Below are 19,901 nucleotides of genomic sequence, written 5' to 3'. Positions count from 1 at the left end.
TGAGAAACAAAAGGGCGGTATCGCATTCTAATATCTGAGTGTACATAAAAATGAAACAATCAATCTTCATGAAATAAACAAGTTTATTTAATCAGAAGTGTGCAGATTTAAGAAGACTGTTCCAAATAGGGTAAAATAGCACCCTGGTGGCTTTAATTTTTAACATTTCACTGATAATGAAAGTAATCTAAAATTGACACCATAATGTAGAGGAGATTGAGCTCTACGATTTAACATGATACCAATATTACTCATTAACATCAAAACTGCGATAAAGCCCTTCTGGTTCTCAGCCAACAATATTGTGTGGATGGAGTGAATGCATCGATAGAAGAAGAACACATCAGTGAAAGTTTCAGGAAAACTTGACAATCCTTTCAAAACTTATGACTTTTTAAAGGTTTCAGTGCTACCATTGCTGGATGAGAAGCTTAACAGTTTATGACATCACTGCAGGGACAACGATTTAAAGAAATAAACCCAAATTCCACATATTTTCATAATTTTAGCAAAATTGAAGAGCATTCTGAATTACCTCTTACAGAAAACAGGGGGAACAATATTACCCTTAATGTTGTTGGTTTTTTTTTTTTGTTCATTTCCATCTGAGAAGATGGCTTGATAGCCAATATTCAGCTACGCCAAGCTGGTCTTCCATGGGGTCCAGTTGGATGTGAGGTGGGACCACTTCACTGGGTTAAACACACTCACTACTCTTTGCGATGAATGAATGAAGCGGGATCTTTTACGTGCATGAGTTGTGACTCTCTCATACACGGGACCTCCATTTTATGTCCTATCCGAGGGACAGAGTGTTATGCCTCTTGCTAGAGGGGATGGTATGTTTACACACAACATTGCTCAGTCCAGACTCGGGTTCGAACCCGGGGCCCTTAGGATCGTGAGGCAGATGCGCTACTGACTGAGCCAACTCACCGTGTTGTGTGTCAGTAACCGTATAAGAGTCAAGGAACTGTGTACTTTTCATAAAACATAATTTTGTGGAATTATCTATATTCAGATATTTTTTTGCCACATAAGTGATGATGAGGGTATTATGAATCACTTTAAAAACACAAGTCAACATGCATTTGCATTGTATACTGTAAAACACAATATATTCGCAGCACGAAAATTTCACGAATTGGAGCCGACGGCCTTTCTTGCAGCATGAAATTTTTGCGACTTACCACTGGCTTCCAATACATATTGTGTAGGCAAGAACTTTCTCATGCATTTTAATTTCGCGAATGTTGCCGCTCACAAAATTTGTGAAATTAAAATGCAGGCAAAAATTCCTCGTTTTACAGTAGTTCCTCTAACCCAATTATGAAACGCGCCACTCACCGGTGATGAGACCAGTTATTATGGCAATGACAATGGTTATGGCGAGAGCAGCGAGCTGGAAAAGGGCCTGTGTGCCGGCCGACCGGATCTCATCACCGTCGGGACCGGGAGTGACCATGTCTGGATCGAAACGATCTGAAAAGATTTCCTTGAGGCTGGCAAATAGAAATAAAGCATTATATTGGTCAAAACATCAGAAATATTCTCAGAAAAAAAATTTAACAGAGCATCCAGAGTATTTGCCTTCTCTTTATAGATCAGGTGCAACTCTTATTCGTGGCTTCAAGAGATCATGAAAAATCTGTTCACATCAGATATTTGTATTAGTGATCACTGTGGCTGCACAATAATGCAACAGATGAAATGTTCCGCTGTTTTTACTTGTGATATATGTTTTTAGACAGTCTACATGCATGATATCCAAAGTTATCTGAATAGATTTTCTGTCAGATACATCACAGTGTAAAATACAGAACATAGAAGTCTATGTCATTCTGCTGTCAAGAAGAGATGTACAAAGAGCCATCTGGCTACACCTTAATACCATCAAACACATACTAATATATCTATATTTATGCATCTGTATGCTCTTGGAGGCTTAGAATTGGGGAGCTGCCAAAACCTCACTTGGTCAAATCAACAATCAACATGTATGGCAAAGACACACAAGTAGATATAGTGGCCTCCGGTTATCACAAGGGTCCTCGGACCGACAGTTTCCTTTCATTGTATTGAAATTTCATTATGGCCAAACAGTGCAGTTCCTAAACATATATAGAGATGGTTATTTTAGGACCTGAATTGTTACTTCATTATAACAAGAATTTTGTTATCGGTGTGTTGGTTGTAACGGCAGTGCACTAGACGTATAACAAGTTGAAAGCAAAAACATAAAATACTGATATGATGAGATGAGTGAATCTGGCCGTTATTATTTCATCTGTGTCCTGCTCACCTGTCCCCGTACACAGCTGTGGTGGCAAGAGCTGAGGCGACCACACCTCCCAAGCCCCCAAGAATTCCTGGCATACCGTGGAGGTTGTTCACCCCGCAGGTGTCGTGGATTCCAAGCTTCAGAAGGGCGGGCTGTGGAAACAGGTGGTGTATGGTACGCCTGGTTAATTACTGGTCTGAAAGGTATGTATAGAAGCATATATTAATCCTTGAAAAATTGAGTAAAGAAAATGGGATTCCATTGGGATTCGAACCGGAGACCTCCGGAGCTAGCCGGGTGCTCTATCGACTGAGCTATAGCAAGCCCTAGTTCAGTGTTCATCCCAGAAACTCTAAATTCTCAATGCTCGGATGGTCAGAAGCTATAGCAGTGCGCTATGTGTTTGACACACGCACGCACTTAAACCTGGCATAAACCCGAAGGATAATTCAACTTGGGGATAAATGCGAGGGATCACCGAAGTGATGCAGCTTTTTGAATATGTAACAAACGGAAGCATATTAATCAGCAGATTGTCAAGTTCCTGCTGTTGATTAACCTGACACTATTCCAACAGAGCATGCCACAAAATGTTTATCTCTATTTTATGCTTTCTCCCCATTGTGTACTCAGTAGCTTAGTGAAAAGCTCGTGTCAGAAAGACAAGCATGCGCATCGATCTGCAAACAGAATACTGTAACACGAGGAATGTTTACATCCATTTTAATTCTGCGAGAGCCAAGATTTGCAAAGATTATAATGCATGCAAAAGTTCTTGTCAACACTATTTTCATTGAATGTTAGAGGCAATCTGCAAAAATTTCATGCCGCAAAAATATTTTGTTTTACAGTATTCAAGATACTTGACAACTAGAAGTTGGTATTTGAAGCAATGCTTATCTGAAGTATATCTTTGCAATATTCAAAACAAACAAATAGATGAAGAGGAGAAAAGAAAGAGTGGGATCCTTTTGGTATGGGGGGCGGGGGGTAGCCAGATTCTACAAAAATTGTCAATTGAAGGAGCTGGCTTCAAAAGAAGTTAAAGGGATGGTACAGTATTGGTGGAGATGAGAATTGGGCTTTTAAGTTTTTTGCGAGATACCAACAAAACACTTATGAAATAGTACAGAGCATACCATTTTAAGAGGAATTAAAAGTTTATTTGATAAAAATCGGGTTTGTCATGACTGAAACATCCAAAAACAAAGTAAAACAAAGCGATCGTAAAAAAGTGTGGGTCCCACACTAATTAGAATCGCTCTGTTTTGGATATCTTAGCCATTTCAAAACCAATTTTCATCAAATAAATGTTGAATTCCTCATGGAATTACATGCTCTTTCATATTTCATAAGAGGTTTCTCATTATCTCACCAAAAAAACGAGAAATCAGGTCTCAACCAAAACTATATGATCCCTTTAACATGGGAGGTCTGACTCCGCCCGTGCTTCACCTGGATGATCTTAAAACCAAACGTAGAGAGGATCCCAGCAACAATTCCCAGCAGGATGGCACCCCATGGTTGGATCATCAGGTCTGCAGCAGTTCCCACAGCAACTCCTCCGGCCAGGGTGGCATTCTGGATGTGGACCTGTGCATTGTTAAGTATACAAGTAAGGTATATATTCCAGGGAACAGGTTAATAATACCAAATCAAATATCTATGAAGAATACATCTTTCTGACTGTTAGTCACATGAAGAATTCAAACCTAGATGCATTAATGAGGTCTCTATTAAGGTCTAGAAAAAGACTAAGATGGAAGTCTAGCTCCTACACTATTTGATTTGTCATTTGCAATTAAAGTATAAAAATCTCCTAGTTTTCATATTCCCGATCATGATATGTGTTTTTTTAATCAAATCATTACAAGTCACAATTTCTGTGCACTTGGCTGATCTTGCCCACATCTCCAGCTTTAATGGATTGTCTTATATACCCTGCTCACACTTCCTTCAATTGGATCAGTAACATTTCTCACACTCTGACGACATTGCAAACAATTCTCTTGTGGTTGATTCTCCTAAAATCCATACAAAATGTAACCATAGGAAAAGGAATGGTCCAATTCTCTATTCTGAAATTGTTCATCACTTAGACCTCCAATTTTGTGAATTTTTTGCTAATTCCTCTTTATGCGCCACTCTGCACGCCTGACTCAAGTCAACAGCTTGCCAAATACACAGATTGTTCTCAAACGCATATTTTAACTCCATCCCAACCAATCAAGAAATCGCCAAATGTCATAGTACAATGAAAGTGTCACTCATAAATTCCATTTCTCACACAGATGGTTTGCACTGCATGGTGATTGAATAGTGCCGTTCCATCATAGGGTTTTTTCAAGTAAACTCTTGATTTTCTGTCGCAGTTCTGTCTGCAAAAATCATGCCTCTCAGACCTGGACAATGATGTACGGACTGGTCATTTGAAAGAAAAATCGTTGTAGCTTTGTCATAAAATTTATACCACAGGAAATTATGGAATTTCCTCTCCAACTTTGCTCACTGCATATCTGGCATAAACATTTCTGCAGAAAGTTACATGGCTTGAAAAACATAATGTTTTCCAAGAGGGCTCATGCATTGCATCTGAGAATGATGTGGCACAAAGGGGGTTTTACATCATGGCCCATGGGGCGGGGGGGGGGGGGGTAAATCTTATGTAACATGTCTCCCTACCATCTCCACTTTTCCCTTCTTGTTCAGGAGGGTGGTGATGGCAAAGGTGGTGACGCAGCAGGCAGCCAGAGAGAAGTATGTGTTCAGGATGGCGCGGTGGCGTGTGTCGTAGTCCCCGAGGGCGCTGTTGAAGCTTGGCCAGAAGACCCACAGGAAGATGGTACCTGCCATGCAAGAAATCATTCAATTTAAGTCAATTTTTATTTTCAGAATCATATTTTTGCCAATCAAATTACAAAAAGAGTATAATTATACAAGAAAAGTAATATAATGTCATGCAAAAGTATATAAACATATATAATTATGAATTTATTTGTTAAAAGATGGAACTAATTGAAAGAAAAATGAGAGGGGGAAAATTATGTATGATTAAATTACTTGGGAGGTTTGTGGAATCACACATATTACATAATATGCCTATATCTTACTAGACTTATACTGGTATGTGTGCACACACATCAATCTATCTACTTATCTTATATGTTTTTAATCTTAATATATATCTACCTTCCTTTGAACTCAATCTATCAATCTGTCTACCTATCTTTGATCTAAATCTATAAATCTACATCTTTCTTTGAATTAATCTACCAATCTATCTACCTATCTACGAATTAATTTATCAAACTTTATCTATACCTATCTACCTGTCTTTGAATTAATCTACCAATCTTTCTACATATCTACCTTTCTTTGAATTAATCCATCAATCTATCTACTTACCTACTTGTCTATCCATCTCCATTGAGATTATTATCTATATGAAGAGTTCGTTTGCAAAACAGGTTAACTCCATTCATGTTAATTTGTGATATTTGTGACTGAAGCTGTTAAAAACAGAATATAATAAGAAAACATGTAAGATATGTAATCATAACTTCAAGAATGTTCCTTGTTATGTATCTATTAAGGTATCACTTAAAAGGTTTATATTTTGCTTTATCTGATATTGAACTTATATAATGTTTAAGAATGGTTCTTAACCCATTTTGCAATCAGACTCTTTATATTTATCTATCTACAGTCAATCTTGCTTAAGTCAACCTCCCATAAATCGAACTAGGTCTTTTGCTTAAGTCAACTACCCATAAGTCGAACTAGGTCTTTTCAAGTCCTCTTCTCTTAATATTCTATTGTATAGGTCAAATTTTCTCTATTAAAGTCCAAGCTATTCCAATTCATGAAATTCTTCCGTCGATGTAGGGCAATTTGTCAATCAGTTGCAAGTCGAAGCTATTTCTTTAGTTCAAACAGATTCGGTTTAGGCAAGGTTGACTGTATTTATCTTCACACAAACTGTGTGTTCTTTTGTGCATATGTGTGTGCATATATCCTGAATGGTGTTTTCCCAAACAAACATTCAATGGCAGGTACAAAACCAGCATTAACAATGGGCCTACCATCAGTGGCAGATGTTCCGCGAACCTGCTCATGAGTGAAAGCTTGTCAATGCCAATCAGCAAATGGATATACCACGGTAAATAAAAGCATGACCACATCCTTCTTACTTCAAGGCAAGGTCACATAATTTCTTGGATTGTTTTGGCAATCAAAATTCTGTATCTGTAACGGATGAGATATTTCTCAAACCAACACCAAACCACCAGCTGACACTAAATCTCTAGTGGCAACTGCCAGCAAAGCTCAGCACAATTCCTTGTGAAATTTAGAACATGACCACATACAAGCCATGCAAATAATCATGATAATAGTTTCACATCCTGTCCTGATTCATCCACAAGGCTATCAAACAAAGATTCTCAAACTTATGTCATGATTTTATCAAGAAGCTCTCAAATGATTCATTCTTACAAGTGGAAAGAAAAAAAATATATATATATAAAACCCCTTTCATAAACTCAATAATGCGGATAATATCCGCAACATTTGGTCGTAAAATCGGAGAGGGGAAAGAATAATGCGCATTATTTCGACCCTTCTATTATCCGCATAATAGCAGCGTCGGGACGAGATTTTGAGTTTATGAACGCAAACCCAAATAATGCGGATAATTGCCGGGGTGCGGTCAAACGTCACCTGTCTTTCCCGCAGAAGGGGGGTGTGCAGTCACCATGACGATTATCCGCCTTTTTCAGAACGGGCGCTCGTAAAAATAATGCGGATTATTCTCAGAGTTTATGAACGCATTTTTTATTGAATTGTCCGCATTACTCTTATGCGGATAATAGGAGGATGAGTTTATGAAAGGGGTATAAGTTCTCATTGGCAGTGTACAAACAAATGTACATCCCCCACAAAGTTCTCGTCAAGCAATTGTGTTCTTCAATCCAAGCAGTGTCACTGAAACATTGGTCCTACTTTGCAAACAGTAGTCTATATAGATCAAATCCATGGTCCAAACACTGTCCATAGAATAAAGTAAGGCAACAAATAGCAGGACCATACTATGGGCATGTAGAATAATATCTACCTATAAAAGTTAACACACTTGATAACAAGTTAAAGTAATATGCATTTTTTTTCATCACAAAAAAAAAAAAAATAAGAAGAACAAGTAATCTGTGAAATTCACTGTCAATGTGCTTTGTTTCTACACTAACAGACATCAACAATTGTTGTAAATAAGGTCCAATTTTGATATGTGAACCTTTTGCATTGTGTTTGAGAGGCCAGGTGTTGTCCAATGTAGTGAAGTGCTAATATGGAATATTCTATTGTTGCTGGGGTGACAAGACCTTGTAATTCAAATTTCAGTGATAATCTTTTTTTATTATTATTAAATGTCAGATATATGTCCTGCCCAAATTCTAGCTGTCTTAACCCCAAAATGAAGCCACCACATCATGTCAAAAAAAAAAAAAGCGATCCCATTTGCTACAGTATTTTGGCTATCATGCATGTTTTTTGTTTGTTTGTTTGTTTTTTGCTTTCCTGATCATTTGACATTTTTGAGATACAATGTTTTGTCCCCCAACAGTGATAAAACTAGGCTCGGACATAAACACATGATAGCATTGCCATCGTAAGATCAGGTGAGCTAAAAAAGCTGCCAACATGTGAAACAGATGAGGATAAAAACCCACCAATCATGGAGAAGAGATCGGAGGTGTATGTAGCGCCCTCTTTAGGGTGGTCCTTGGCAGCCTTGGAGGACACAACACAGGAGGCGGCGATACCGAAATAGGCACCGAAAGTGTGCACGTACATGGATCCTCCAATGTCTACAGTCTGGGAGAGAAGATTAAGATGTAAGCAAACAAATATCATCAACATATCAAACAGATTCAGAGCGGGATTATATTAGTCTGTGAAAGAGATTTAAAGGAAAAGGCCAAATTGATATTATGTTGCTTGGCATAAAAACAGAACAATCAGAGAAGAAGAGATCAGTTATAAAATTTTGGGAAAAATCCCGAACACACAGAAAGTGATAAACTGACATTAAAAAGAATGACAAAGTGTGTGACACATGTGTTGAGCAGCTCATTGTTTGTTTTGCGCACAAAATTGCACTAATTACGATTTTTCTCATATATTTTGGCACCAACAGAGCTAATATGAATTCACTGAGATGGACATGCAAAAATGTATCACTCTTGATATAAACAAAGAACAGACAAATCTCATTTGAAAAAAAAAAAAACGTCTTGTGAAAAAACCGAAAAAAAAGTAGTGAATGGACGCTGCTCAACAAATATGTCAAACAGCATTTCCTATGTGTCTCGCTCTCTAAACTTTAGAAGTTCATAACTTTTTTCTGTCTAAATTCTATCTAAAAATTGTTCTCATGATTTTTCTGTCTTCATACAAAAGCAACATAATAGCTGATCTTTGAAGGAGGAAGTTTGCATGGTGGTGTACATAACATATACTGCGTTTGCGGTCCATCATGTTGAACCGCAAACCCAGTATGTTAGGCAACATAATATCAGGATGATATTCTCCTTTAAACTGACATGCATACTCAATAATGCTACTTCTCTGATTTTCCTGTTTTCATACAAAGCAACCTAAGTTCAGAATGATATTCCCCTTTAAACTGACATGTATAACCAATGATGTGCCTGGAAGGTCAATTGTTCAGAAACTTTGAGCCTGCCTTTGAAAAAGCTGAACCTCCATGGCAGCACTGAATCACTTTTTAGGAGTATCTATGGAGCAATTGTGCTTAAAAAAAAAAAAAAAAAAAAAAAAAAAAAAAAAAAAAACCAAGGTTGCATGATTGCTATTCCATAGAAAATGAGGTGGTTATTTTTTTCAGCACAATAAGTAGGAGCAGACACATTCACATGTGATTTATTCTGTCACAAGGAAAAGGAATTCTTTATCTATTTATTTAAAGGCTTTTTCTTTTCAAGGGGGAAAAAGTGTTGAATAAAAATAAGGCTTGTTGGAGTAATTTGGCCATGTAGTTCTCTTTCCTGAAAGTGAATGATTTGTGGAGACCTCCCAAAACACTCCCTGTTGAGACACAAGACAGTTTATACCAAAACTCGATAAAGAAATGACACAAAGAATCATTGTATAGCCGACAGACCGTTCAAACGCTAATCTCGACCTAATCCTGGAAAACATTGTATAGATGTGCAGTTTTTCATTGCGCATGCTGTTATGGTCATGAGTGACAGCTATGGGGTCACCTTTTGTGCGTGCTCCCATTAAGCCCTGCCCAGTTATACCGTTCTATATGGTCGCCATACATTCAGACACATAATAGACATGACTGAATGCCGATTAGTTATCGAGTTCTAGTTCGAAACGATGATCTGCCCGTCGTTTCTCTATGTCATTTCCTCATACGTCGTTTTGTTAGTCAGCATTCAGATGTATAAATTCATGGTATAGCTATACCGTTCTAGTATTTTTTATTTTCATTTTTTTGCATCTGAACACCCTGTCATTCCTCCTTTTTCTGATCACTAAGACTTAGAGGAAGGTTACATGCAAGGGAACTGCATGTGTCCATACATGTGACCAAATATGCTGGACATGTATCAACTGTTCAGTAACAGACTTTTACAACTTAGAGAGAAAAAAAAAAGCTGCATGAAATCAAGGTCATGCAACTAGAATTGTACGCATGTTGATATACATGAGTAATTGTCAGAGACAATCTCTGATCAAAGATTACAATGTATATGCCAATGTATGATATCTGCAACCAATGAAAATTTGAACACATTTCCACAACATCCTTTGAAATCTCCTCAGAACCAGAAAAATAAAATTCTGGACATGCTGTGAATGCGAAATATGATAACACAGAGTGGAAATATAGGGCCTATCTGCAAGTTTTAAAGGATGTGTACAGTTCTGGTCGAGGTGAGGATTTAGCTTTTAACGTTTTGCGTGGTATTCAGAAACCACTCTTTGATATGTCAAAGAGCATGCAGTTCTAAGGGGTATCAAAAGTTTATTCGATGAAAATGGGTTTTGAAATGGCTGAGATATCCAAAATCAAGATGAAACAAAGAGATCCTAATAAAGTTGTGGCATGTCGCCTTTTGTTATTAGCACTTTTTTTGGATATCTCAGCCATTTGAAAACCGATTTTCATCAAATAAACGTTGAATCCTTCTTAAAATTACATGCTCTTTCATATTTCATAAGAGGCTTTCATTATCTCACTTAGGAATGTTCAAAACATGAATCCCCACCTCAACCAGTACTGTACAGTCCCTTTAAGCTCTGCATATCAAACGAGGGTGAAAAGAAAGGAATGCAAATATTTGGGGGGAAACGCTGAAGTGTGTACAAAAGAACTTGATCTCATTCACAATGCTTTTAGCCAGTGATTTTCATCAAAATTAGCCATGGGCATCAAAATTAATCATGCAAACATTTCCTATTTCACAGTACAGTTCTTTGATTTACTCTTGAACCATTACAAGTCATGTATGACATCATTTTATAAGAGCGTGAACTGTAGTCGCCTTATTGTATGGGTATATAAAAGACAATGACTGATGCCACAAATGAGACATAAAGTAAAATATAAACTGTTATATATGAAGAGTTTGAGAACAAAATATTTATATTCAACGGTTACAAAAAGGCAATAATATGAAAATATAGCATTTTTTGTATTATAACTTTAAGAATACTTGTTTGTTGCTATGTAACAAGTGAGGCATCAGTGGAAAGATTTTATTTTGTTTTGCTCTATCTGATGTGGACTAACTTTGAATTGTTTGAAACTGGCACTTAATTCATTTTGAAATCAAACCCTTCATGTACATATACACAGGCACTGAAAGATTACAAATAGTTTTGATGAAATATTTACGATTCAATTCATCCATTTGTTGTTGTTGTTGTTGTTGTTGTTTTTTTTTTTTTGGTATTCATCAAGAGATATTTCCACAGCGTGGAAACTTCACTTTAACTCCAAATAGAGATTGGGCGGGATGAAGCAGACAGTTTCTGGGGTGAGTAAAATTGGGAGGAAAAGGAGAAAGTAGTTCCGTCTTACCCCAAGCATATTTACGCCAATGTGTTCATTGCCGATGGCGCAGATGACCTCAAAGAAAGCCATGATGATCAGCTGTAGCGGTGACGCCTTGCCAAGGAGGGCGCCAAAGGAAATCAAAATGGCCGCCGATGTGAAGTCCGCAAAGAGCATCCTGAATGAAAAGAAATCAAGGAACAAAAAAGAATGTAACATGAGGTATATCTTATGTAATGAACACTGTTTTCTTCTCTTCTCCTTTTTATATATTTAATATGCATACGCTAGGATAGGAAAGATGATTAGGTTCAGGATTCAAGATTCAAATTTATTTTCATTTCCCTAAAATAAACAGAGAAAGTAGAGTTGAACCTCTCGTATTCGGACAAGTCGGGACCGGGCTCATCCGGATAAGGGATTTGGCCGGATACGGGAGACTCAATGCTTTATACATGTACATATACATACACATGTACTGATGTAGCCCATTGTAGTACCACATGTAGTAATGTGTATACTGCAACCTTTTCATTGTTACACTCAGTAACGGACCCCAAAATAGAGGTGTATGTTAATGTTGGAAGTAATATGTAATTCATGTGTGTTTGTGTAGGAGTTCTCAAGGAGTTGGGAATCCCCCTTTCCTCCCGTAGGCCCTAAATAAAAAAAAAAAAATAAAAAAAAAAATCACGGCGAGATTGCGTCCGTATAATAGAGAGATCCGGAAAAAGGGAGGCCGGATAAGAGAGGTTCAACTGTATATACAATGTACATGTATATGCAGAACATAATTTTCATTATTTGTAATAATTGCAAAAATGTAAATAGGTGACATGGGCCAGTACTCTGTGGTACAAAAGAACATTTGAACTTCACTGAGATGTTACTAATGATGGTGTCATATTGGAGACCTATTGCTGCACACTGGCACTGGTCCAATGGTCCAGGGCCAGTAAAAATCACTTTTGGACCAGTGACCTTTTCAGGAATGGACCAATAAAAAATATAAACAGACTGGGTACTTACGAATACTAGTCCGACAGACAGGTAAGACCAGGAGAAAAAAAAAATGGGTTAGTGTGCAGCCTTGCTTATTCCATGACCAACCTCTAACAGCAATGATGCATTGGCATGGTTTCGATAAAAGGGTTGACTTTTTCAAAAAGTTTTATATCAATAAAACATTGAGGTGTAACACCTTAACCCTAGCTTCTTTTATTAGCCAAGGATAATGCCTGTGTCAGAAGCTACCCAAGCAAATCTAGCTAACCACTGGGAGACATGGGGGGCACTTTATTAGTGTAAAGTTGTTTCTGAGGATAAATGCCTCCGGCAAGTATTGAACCCAGACCCTTGTGTATGTGAGTCCAGTGCATAAACCACTTGACCAAAACCCAACCCCAACAACTTTCAGAGGGAATAGACATCTTTTCAGATTGACATAAAGTATATACAGCATAACTGCACCTAAAAGTACTGAATCCAACAACCCTGCGTAAGACACCAATAACATATACACCACAGTCATGAAGGTTGTGATACTTTTTTTTTTTTTGGGGGGGGGGGGGGGGGTGTAGCAGTTGTGTGTGTGTGTGTGTATGTGTGTGTGCGTGTATCTGTGCCTGTGTAGGCTATGTGTATGTGACTGTGTTACACAGCAAGAGAGGCAATGGAATATCTAGTCAGCTGCAAGCTTAGCTTAGCAACTGACCAAATGGAACAGGTCATTGTTACAAATGCATCAAAAGTTGACATGCCTTTTTTTTTTTTTAGTTTCCGGGGCCCAAAACCCAGATATGTCAACCACTACTCAAAAGCCCTCTGCAAAAGTTATTAACCTACATACAACAGCTCACAAGAAATTGAATGCAGAGTGTGTTTTTCTTTTTTGGGATAGTTTGTTTTTGTTTGCAAAGAAATGGTATGACTCCCCTTTTTATTGCAATGGTTTTTTATCACTTTTTTGTTAGTTTTTTTCATCTAAATCTCTATATTCCATCTTTCCCCTAGGCCTACATGCATCATTACTCGGTCACACTGAAATTCCCGCACAATCCAATTGGTTTCTGCAGTACTATGAGCTGTTTGAGTAGTCACAGCTTACTGATACAGATATAACACACATGCAATGCCATGTCACAATGGCAATTTACTGATCCAGCTCTTGCACACTCACTGGTGCATTGACGTCATTTCATGTACATGTACCAGGACAGCTATCGAAAGGTAAACTGCATGAACACAATATTGTGATTACTTCTGTATTACACTACCAAATCTTTCAAGATACATCGATACAATGCCACACTACAGAACAGAGGTTCTAACCAGGGAGGGCCACCTCCCTGTTCTAACTGACTTCTATATCCTTGGTTAAAGGTCTAGTCTACCTTTGGGAGCAGTGATTTCAAAAATGTTCAAGATATTACATTTGATGCATATGTGTAGGTCTGTTGTATCACAAAACATCCTACCATATAACATTTTCGCAATAAAGCCTAAAATATATGGAGATATCAGTGTTTTTCTTAATACACTGTAACTATAGGCTTAGACAGTTTAGTCTGAAAACATTTTTATTATAAATATTGTTCACATTTTGTGTATTTAACAACACTTTACATCAATTATACAGATTCAAATTTTTACAGGGGTTGTTTCTATTCCTAACTCATAGTTTAGATCAATTTTAAAGCACTAATGCTGGGTTTGTTTGTTTTTTTCTTTCATCTGCAAATAGTAAATTATGCCTTTAACTAACTGTCTGCATTGTAGCAAAGTGTAAGAGAAACAAGCAGAGGATTGTGAGGGGATTTCATTTCATTTCACTTATTTTCCACATGTCACTCATTTCTACATGAAAAACATCTATCATTACAGTTTCAAGTCATAGTATAAACATATTCATTGTTGGGGGATCAATTAAATCCTTTTAGGCTTGTTGGTAATAGGCCCCAAAGGTAAATACAAGACTTTATCAACATAAAATATATGGGTACAATATGATAGAACACAAATGGTATACAATCAAAACAGGCTGAAGAAGGAAAAGAGTAATATAGGCCTACTGGCAGAATATGAAGAGTTTTGAAAAAAGCGATAAGTCCATATTTTCCAAATGGAGATATTTGCGATTAAAGGTCAAGAAAAATAAAGAGAATAATAAGAAAATTTTTGCTTCTTTTGACCATAACTTCAAAAATTTACCTTTATATGTTGTGACCAATATATCATTTAAAAGGTATTATTTTGTACTTTATGACAGAGCTCGTACTTCAAAATCTTCAAAAATGGACTTATCGGTTTTTGCAAACAAACCCTTCATATACAAAACTATGTTGCTATTAAATACAGAAAGTCTAAAGTTGTTTCTGAACTGCTACAATGATTTGCAGTTTTTCAGTTCATTTGCTAAAGTATTCCACAAAATGGGATTGAGATAAAGTTGAAGTGACTTGTGAAAGGAAAGACCCTCCCCCTGGGTCTATCATGGGGACTAGTCTAAATTCTCAATTCATTGATAATGCCTTTGCAGTCGTCACGCACAAAGACCAAATATTTGTAGAACAAAAGAAAATTGCTGGTCCCAAGGAATGATATAATGGGACTTTGCTGTAAAAATAAAACACTGGTTAGGCTATGCCATGGATCATGAATAGTTTTAAATGACAATATATTAGCAGAATTCACATGGCCTTTGTACCAACGTGCTCTGCATTTAATAGCTCTCTTTGCTGAAGACTGCCAATATTTACTAAAACAGCATATGAAAGCCTTGACTGAAGACTAACACACTTCAGGGGATGAAGAAAATTAATAACAACTATAGCAACTCTTTACTTTACAATAATGTTATAATCTATCTTCCCCTTCTTGTCTTAACATGTGTCATACTACAGATTTCATTTTGTTTGCCAAGTAGGCCCTATTGATGAAGAGAATTTAAAGTGAACAAAGCAAAACAGGAGTGACAAAAAACAAACAAAGAATGACAATCAGCAATTGATGAATAGAAGAAAATATGACTCATTAAACACTAACATGTGCAAATCATGCATTCATCTTTTGGGCCTACATGTGTTATAAGTGCCACTGGTGCATGAAACCTCCAGTATTCCACAATATCGAAGAGTTTAACAGGCAGCTCTTGATGTGTGGGTGCCTGTTTGTCTCTGTGTGTGATGGAACAATTTATAGGTCTACTTCAACAAGTAACCACAATCTGTTGTACTCGCCTCTGTTGTAAGACTTTCTATGGGGTCAATTCACAAGCTTTCTAATGCATCCTAAATGTTTACAACACTGATTCAGTGAATGTCATAAGTGCTTTTTACACAATTTGCAAAATTTTGCTTAGTCCCGTACCAATGGTGGGGCTAAGGGGGGGCCTTAGCCCCACCGTTGGTACCGGACTTTCCTTAGCCCACTTTCTGTTTACACTTGTTTTTGCCAAAGTGGGTTAGCCCCACCGATAATCCTGTACTATCTGGCCCTGCAAAAAAGCAGGGTTAGCACCACAATTGCGGTGCTAACCCCGCAATTGCGGTGCCAAGTAAGCGAGTGTAAACAGGACGAAGAAATAGTCCAGGGTTAAAGGGACTGTACAGTACTGGTTGATGTGGGGATTCATGTTTTGAACAATAAAGTGAGATAATGAAAAGCCTCTTATGAAATATGAAAGAGCATGTAATTTTAAGAAGGATTCAACGTTTATTTGATGAAAATTGGTTTTCAAATGACTGAGATATCCAAAAAAAAAGTGCTAATAATAAAAGGCGACATGCCACAGCTTTATTAGGATCTCTTTGTTTCACCTTGTTTTTGGATATCTCAGCCATTTCAAAACCGATTTTCATCAAATAAACTTTTGATACCCCTTAGAACTGACTGCTCTTTGACATCTCATAGAGTGGTTTCTGAATATCTCGCAAAACATTAAAAGCTAAATCCTCATCTTGACCAGAACTGTACACACCCTTTAAGTGACGGAGACGAAGCCTGAACCCCACTGACCAATCAGAAATGAGATAATCAAGTACTTTCAGTGCGCGCGTGTAAGTACAGTGCACAGTGTAATCATGAATATTCACATGGTTTGGAAAGTACAGGACTAAGAAATACGAGTGTAAAAAGGTCAGTTTTCTCTTTAGCCAAGACAAGAGCTTAGTACGGGATTTATTGGCGAGTGTAAAAAGCTGAAAAATTTGGTAAGGGATTAACGATAATCCTGGGTCAGAGAAAGTACAGGGTTAAGAAATACAAGTGTAAAAAGGGCTATACATGCCTGGCATTCTCTTGTATTATGCCTGTTTATTTATTCAAATTCATGAAATGTTTCTTTATTTATGTTGATGTAGGGCAATTTGTCAATCAATGCCTGTTTATTTGTTTTAAATGAGGTGGCAAAATTGACTGAACTCTCGAGCTTAGACAAACTGAGCTAATGATATTGTGAGAATCACTGTTCTAAAGTTCATCCCCAACATGCTGCGCCCATGATGTCTTCACCCATTTCACATTGGGATCCACTCGGTGCACTCCCTGTATCAAAATTCTCCATATGATTATCCTACAAGAAACGTCTCACTACTTTGCATGTTGTGGGCCATGCCTACAATCATTCGGTTCATATAGAAAAACATGCACAGCTCCAATTCTTGAATCCTTTTAAGCCACAGCCTTTAAAGGTAGGGGATACCTTTTACAGACCTCCAAAAATGCAGCAAAACATTAAATATGAACCTCAGGGGACTTGTTTAGGCCACTGCTGAGAAATTTGGAAGTCAACAGTTATCTACAATTTGAATAATGCACAAAACTCAACTACTCAGTAGTTCTGTGTGTCAGCCACACTTAAGCCTTTTTGTTGCAGTCTTCTGTATTTTTTTATCTATAAACACAAATCTAAAAGTATAAGAGCTGATGTAATAGAGAGTGTGGCAAGAATGTACATAGAAATGTTTGTAAGTTTTGATGAACTTTCTTCACAAAATATACATGATGGACACACATGCAGTGTATGGGTCTGCAAAGGTAGCCTAGTAATGTACTGGAATTTACGGTGAGCCCCGAAAAAAATTCAATTCAAAATCTAACGGTCAATAAAAATGTACTAAATGTTACCTTCCACTTTCAATACTTTATGGGAGTTTCTAAAATGATACTCTCTTCAACATACCACTGTATTTATACAACTCTTCATTTGAGGCATGCAAATGGGATTCCCTACCTTAAACACGATACAGCACAACATGACTGCCCAAAGGTACTCAACTTTACAATGCCCCCCAGCAGAAACAAGTTGATCTTTACCATGCTAGGTATTAGACTATGACACGCCCCCTAGAGCGTGATTGGTTAAATCTTTGGACACACCCAGCAAACACCCCACTGTACTCCAACCAATCAGAGAGAGGTAACCCTAATCCCAAAGCCCTGAGGCTAACATTCCTCTCATAGCAGGGAAGACAGTGGGGGGGGGGGGGGGGGGGGGATAACAGGACTGAATAGGGCAGAAATAGGTAGAGAGGAAAATATAGTTAGAGAGAGGGGAGAGATCAGAGGAGAGATAAAAAAGAAAAAAAGAGTCAAATAGATAAATATATCGATAGATAGATAAATAGACAGATAGATAAATAAACAGATAGATAGATAGATAGGTAGATAGATAGATAGATAAATAGATAGATAGATAGATGGATAGATAGATAGATGGATAGATAGATAGGGAGGGAGGGAAAGAGAAAGAGAGGGAGAGAGATAGAAAAATTGAAGGAGAAAGACTTCTGTTTCTTGCCTTATCAGTTTAAACAGGTGAAAGAAGACTTTCACTTTTTTTTTTTTTTTCATTTTTTTTAACGATGTTTATGTACATAATATGTGTACGTTATCCATACTGGGCGTCCCAGTCAAGCTTTTCATAGCTTATGACGATCCAGACAAAATGTGTAATATGTTTCATGTACAAACTATGTGCATATTTGTGAATAATGTATGTATATGCATTTTGTGAATAAATCAAATCAAATCAAATCAAACTTAGTCACATTTGCTCATGTTTTTGCTAATTTTGCTCATAAACAGAATTGAAACTAGAGACCTGTTAGGGTATACACTATTAGATGTGCTATCAACAAATATGAGACATACACTTTATCATTCATTGTGACAGAAATGTATATAGGCCCTACACTTGTAAATGAACAGCTAGGTAGGTAGATATATACTACATACATACTTAGGGACATACATACATACATACATGTGCATACATTCACACATATATGCAGATAGGTAGATAGACAGAAAGAAAATATGGAGATACTACATTAGTAAAAACATGCACATTCATAACATCATATCACACATGACAGATGGATATATCAGAAAATATATTAACAGAGCAAATAACATTTTACATTGAGACATATCCATCTTTGCACATGAAAATACACAAGAAGAGATGAGATGTGCAAATATTAGAACCACTTAGAAGCAAACATATTCACAGCCTGTCTTTCCATACCTAGTTACTATCTTAGTTCAGAAATGCATCATGTAATTTCTGTTCCCCACGACAGATCTACAATCTTCTCTGTACAGTACAAACAACCCGGCATCCCTTCACACTTTGTACACCAGCACCAGTACAAGGTCACAGATTTTGTCAAGACACGCCCCCTTCTCGCATGATTGGTCAAACCCCTGACACACCTTGCAAACACCCTATCTAGAATTGACCAATCACAGAAAGGCAAGTGCAAAGAACATGGGAAGCCATGCAGGTGGCATTCCTTCCATTCCGAGGGACCCACTGCTCACAGCCTCCAGCTATTTGATTGTGTGCTGATATACCAGCACATAATATTGTCTATCCAACGGGCATTATGATTCTCCCATATGTCTATAAACATTTCCTGTTGAAGACCACTGCTGCACTGGGATAATGGCAAACAAAAAGTGTGGCTGAATGCCAAAACCCCAAGTTTACACCATAAACTTGACAGTATTCAATCTGATTCACCAACTGGCACGAGGCAGTTTTTGGAATGCGTCTCCTCTCTATAGCTTTTGTGTGTATTTCCCTCTGAATTTTGCCTCGCAAAGCTCTCCCAAAAGATCCTGATAAATAACATTGAAGGATTCTATTTTTTTTTCTCTCTCTCTGATACCAAGTATTTTAGATTTTTACCAGGCTGTCAGTCAGTTGTGTTTCTTCTCAATGTCATTTATGTGAAGTAAACAAAAAGCTGGCATTTTCCATCTTGCATGGGGAGCTGCTCACAAGCAACCATTAGCAAAAATGGCAATGAAAAAAAAAAAAAGAGACTGGCAATAACTATAAAGTTAACCTTTTTATCCCCGAGGTGTCCTTCAAGATTGATGGACTGCCAATAGCCATTCCTGGACCTGCATGCACGTGTTCATGCACATATCATTGTCTGGTTCACATAAAGCACCTCCTTGCACAAAACCTGTTTCACTCGATCTCCTCTGTAATCTAAGTGTTAATGTATACTCAAACATAAA

General features: G+C 37.4%; 2 protein-coding genes across 2 annotated transcripts in view; both read right to left on the bottom strand.

Annotated features, from left to right (window-relative positions):
- The window catches only part of LOC140229476 (ubiquitin-ribosomal protein eL40 fusion protein), a 336,799-nt gene that overhangs the window by 118,793 nt on the left and 198,105 nt on the right, over positions 1-19,901 (bottom strand). The gene's annotated exons all lie outside the window — the stretch shown is intronic.
- LOC140230039 (ammonium transporter Rh type B-A-like) overlaps positions 1-19,901 on the bottom strand; it is an 80,002-nt gene that overhangs the window by 8,189 nt on the left and 51,912 nt on the right. The window contains exons 3-8 of the mRNA XM_072310243.1: positions 11,397-11,547; positions 8,008-8,152; positions 4,964-5,127; positions 3,737-3,874; positions 2,303-2,433; positions 1,348-1,502 (exon numbers count right to left, since the gene is read on the bottom strand). Of these exons, the coding sequence (XP_072166344.1) occupies positions 1,348-1,502; positions 2,303-2,433; positions 3,737-3,874; positions 4,964-5,127; positions 8,008-8,152; positions 11,397-11,547 (884 nt within the window). The remainder of the gene's footprint in view (positions 1-1,347; positions 1,503-2,302; positions 2,434-3,736; positions 3,875-4,963; positions 5,128-8,007; positions 8,153-11,396; positions 11,548-19,901) is intronic.

This window comes from Diadema setosum, chromosome 6 (genome assembly GCF_964275005.1).
Source record: "Diadema setosum chromosome 6, eeDiaSeto1, whole genome shotgun sequence".
Lineage (NCBI taxonomy): Eukaryota > Metazoa > Echinodermata > Echinoidea > Diadematoida > Diadematidae > Diadema > Diadema setosum.
Note: the sequence above shows the minus strand (reverse complement) of the source record. Positions and strands in the feature narration are given on the sequence as shown.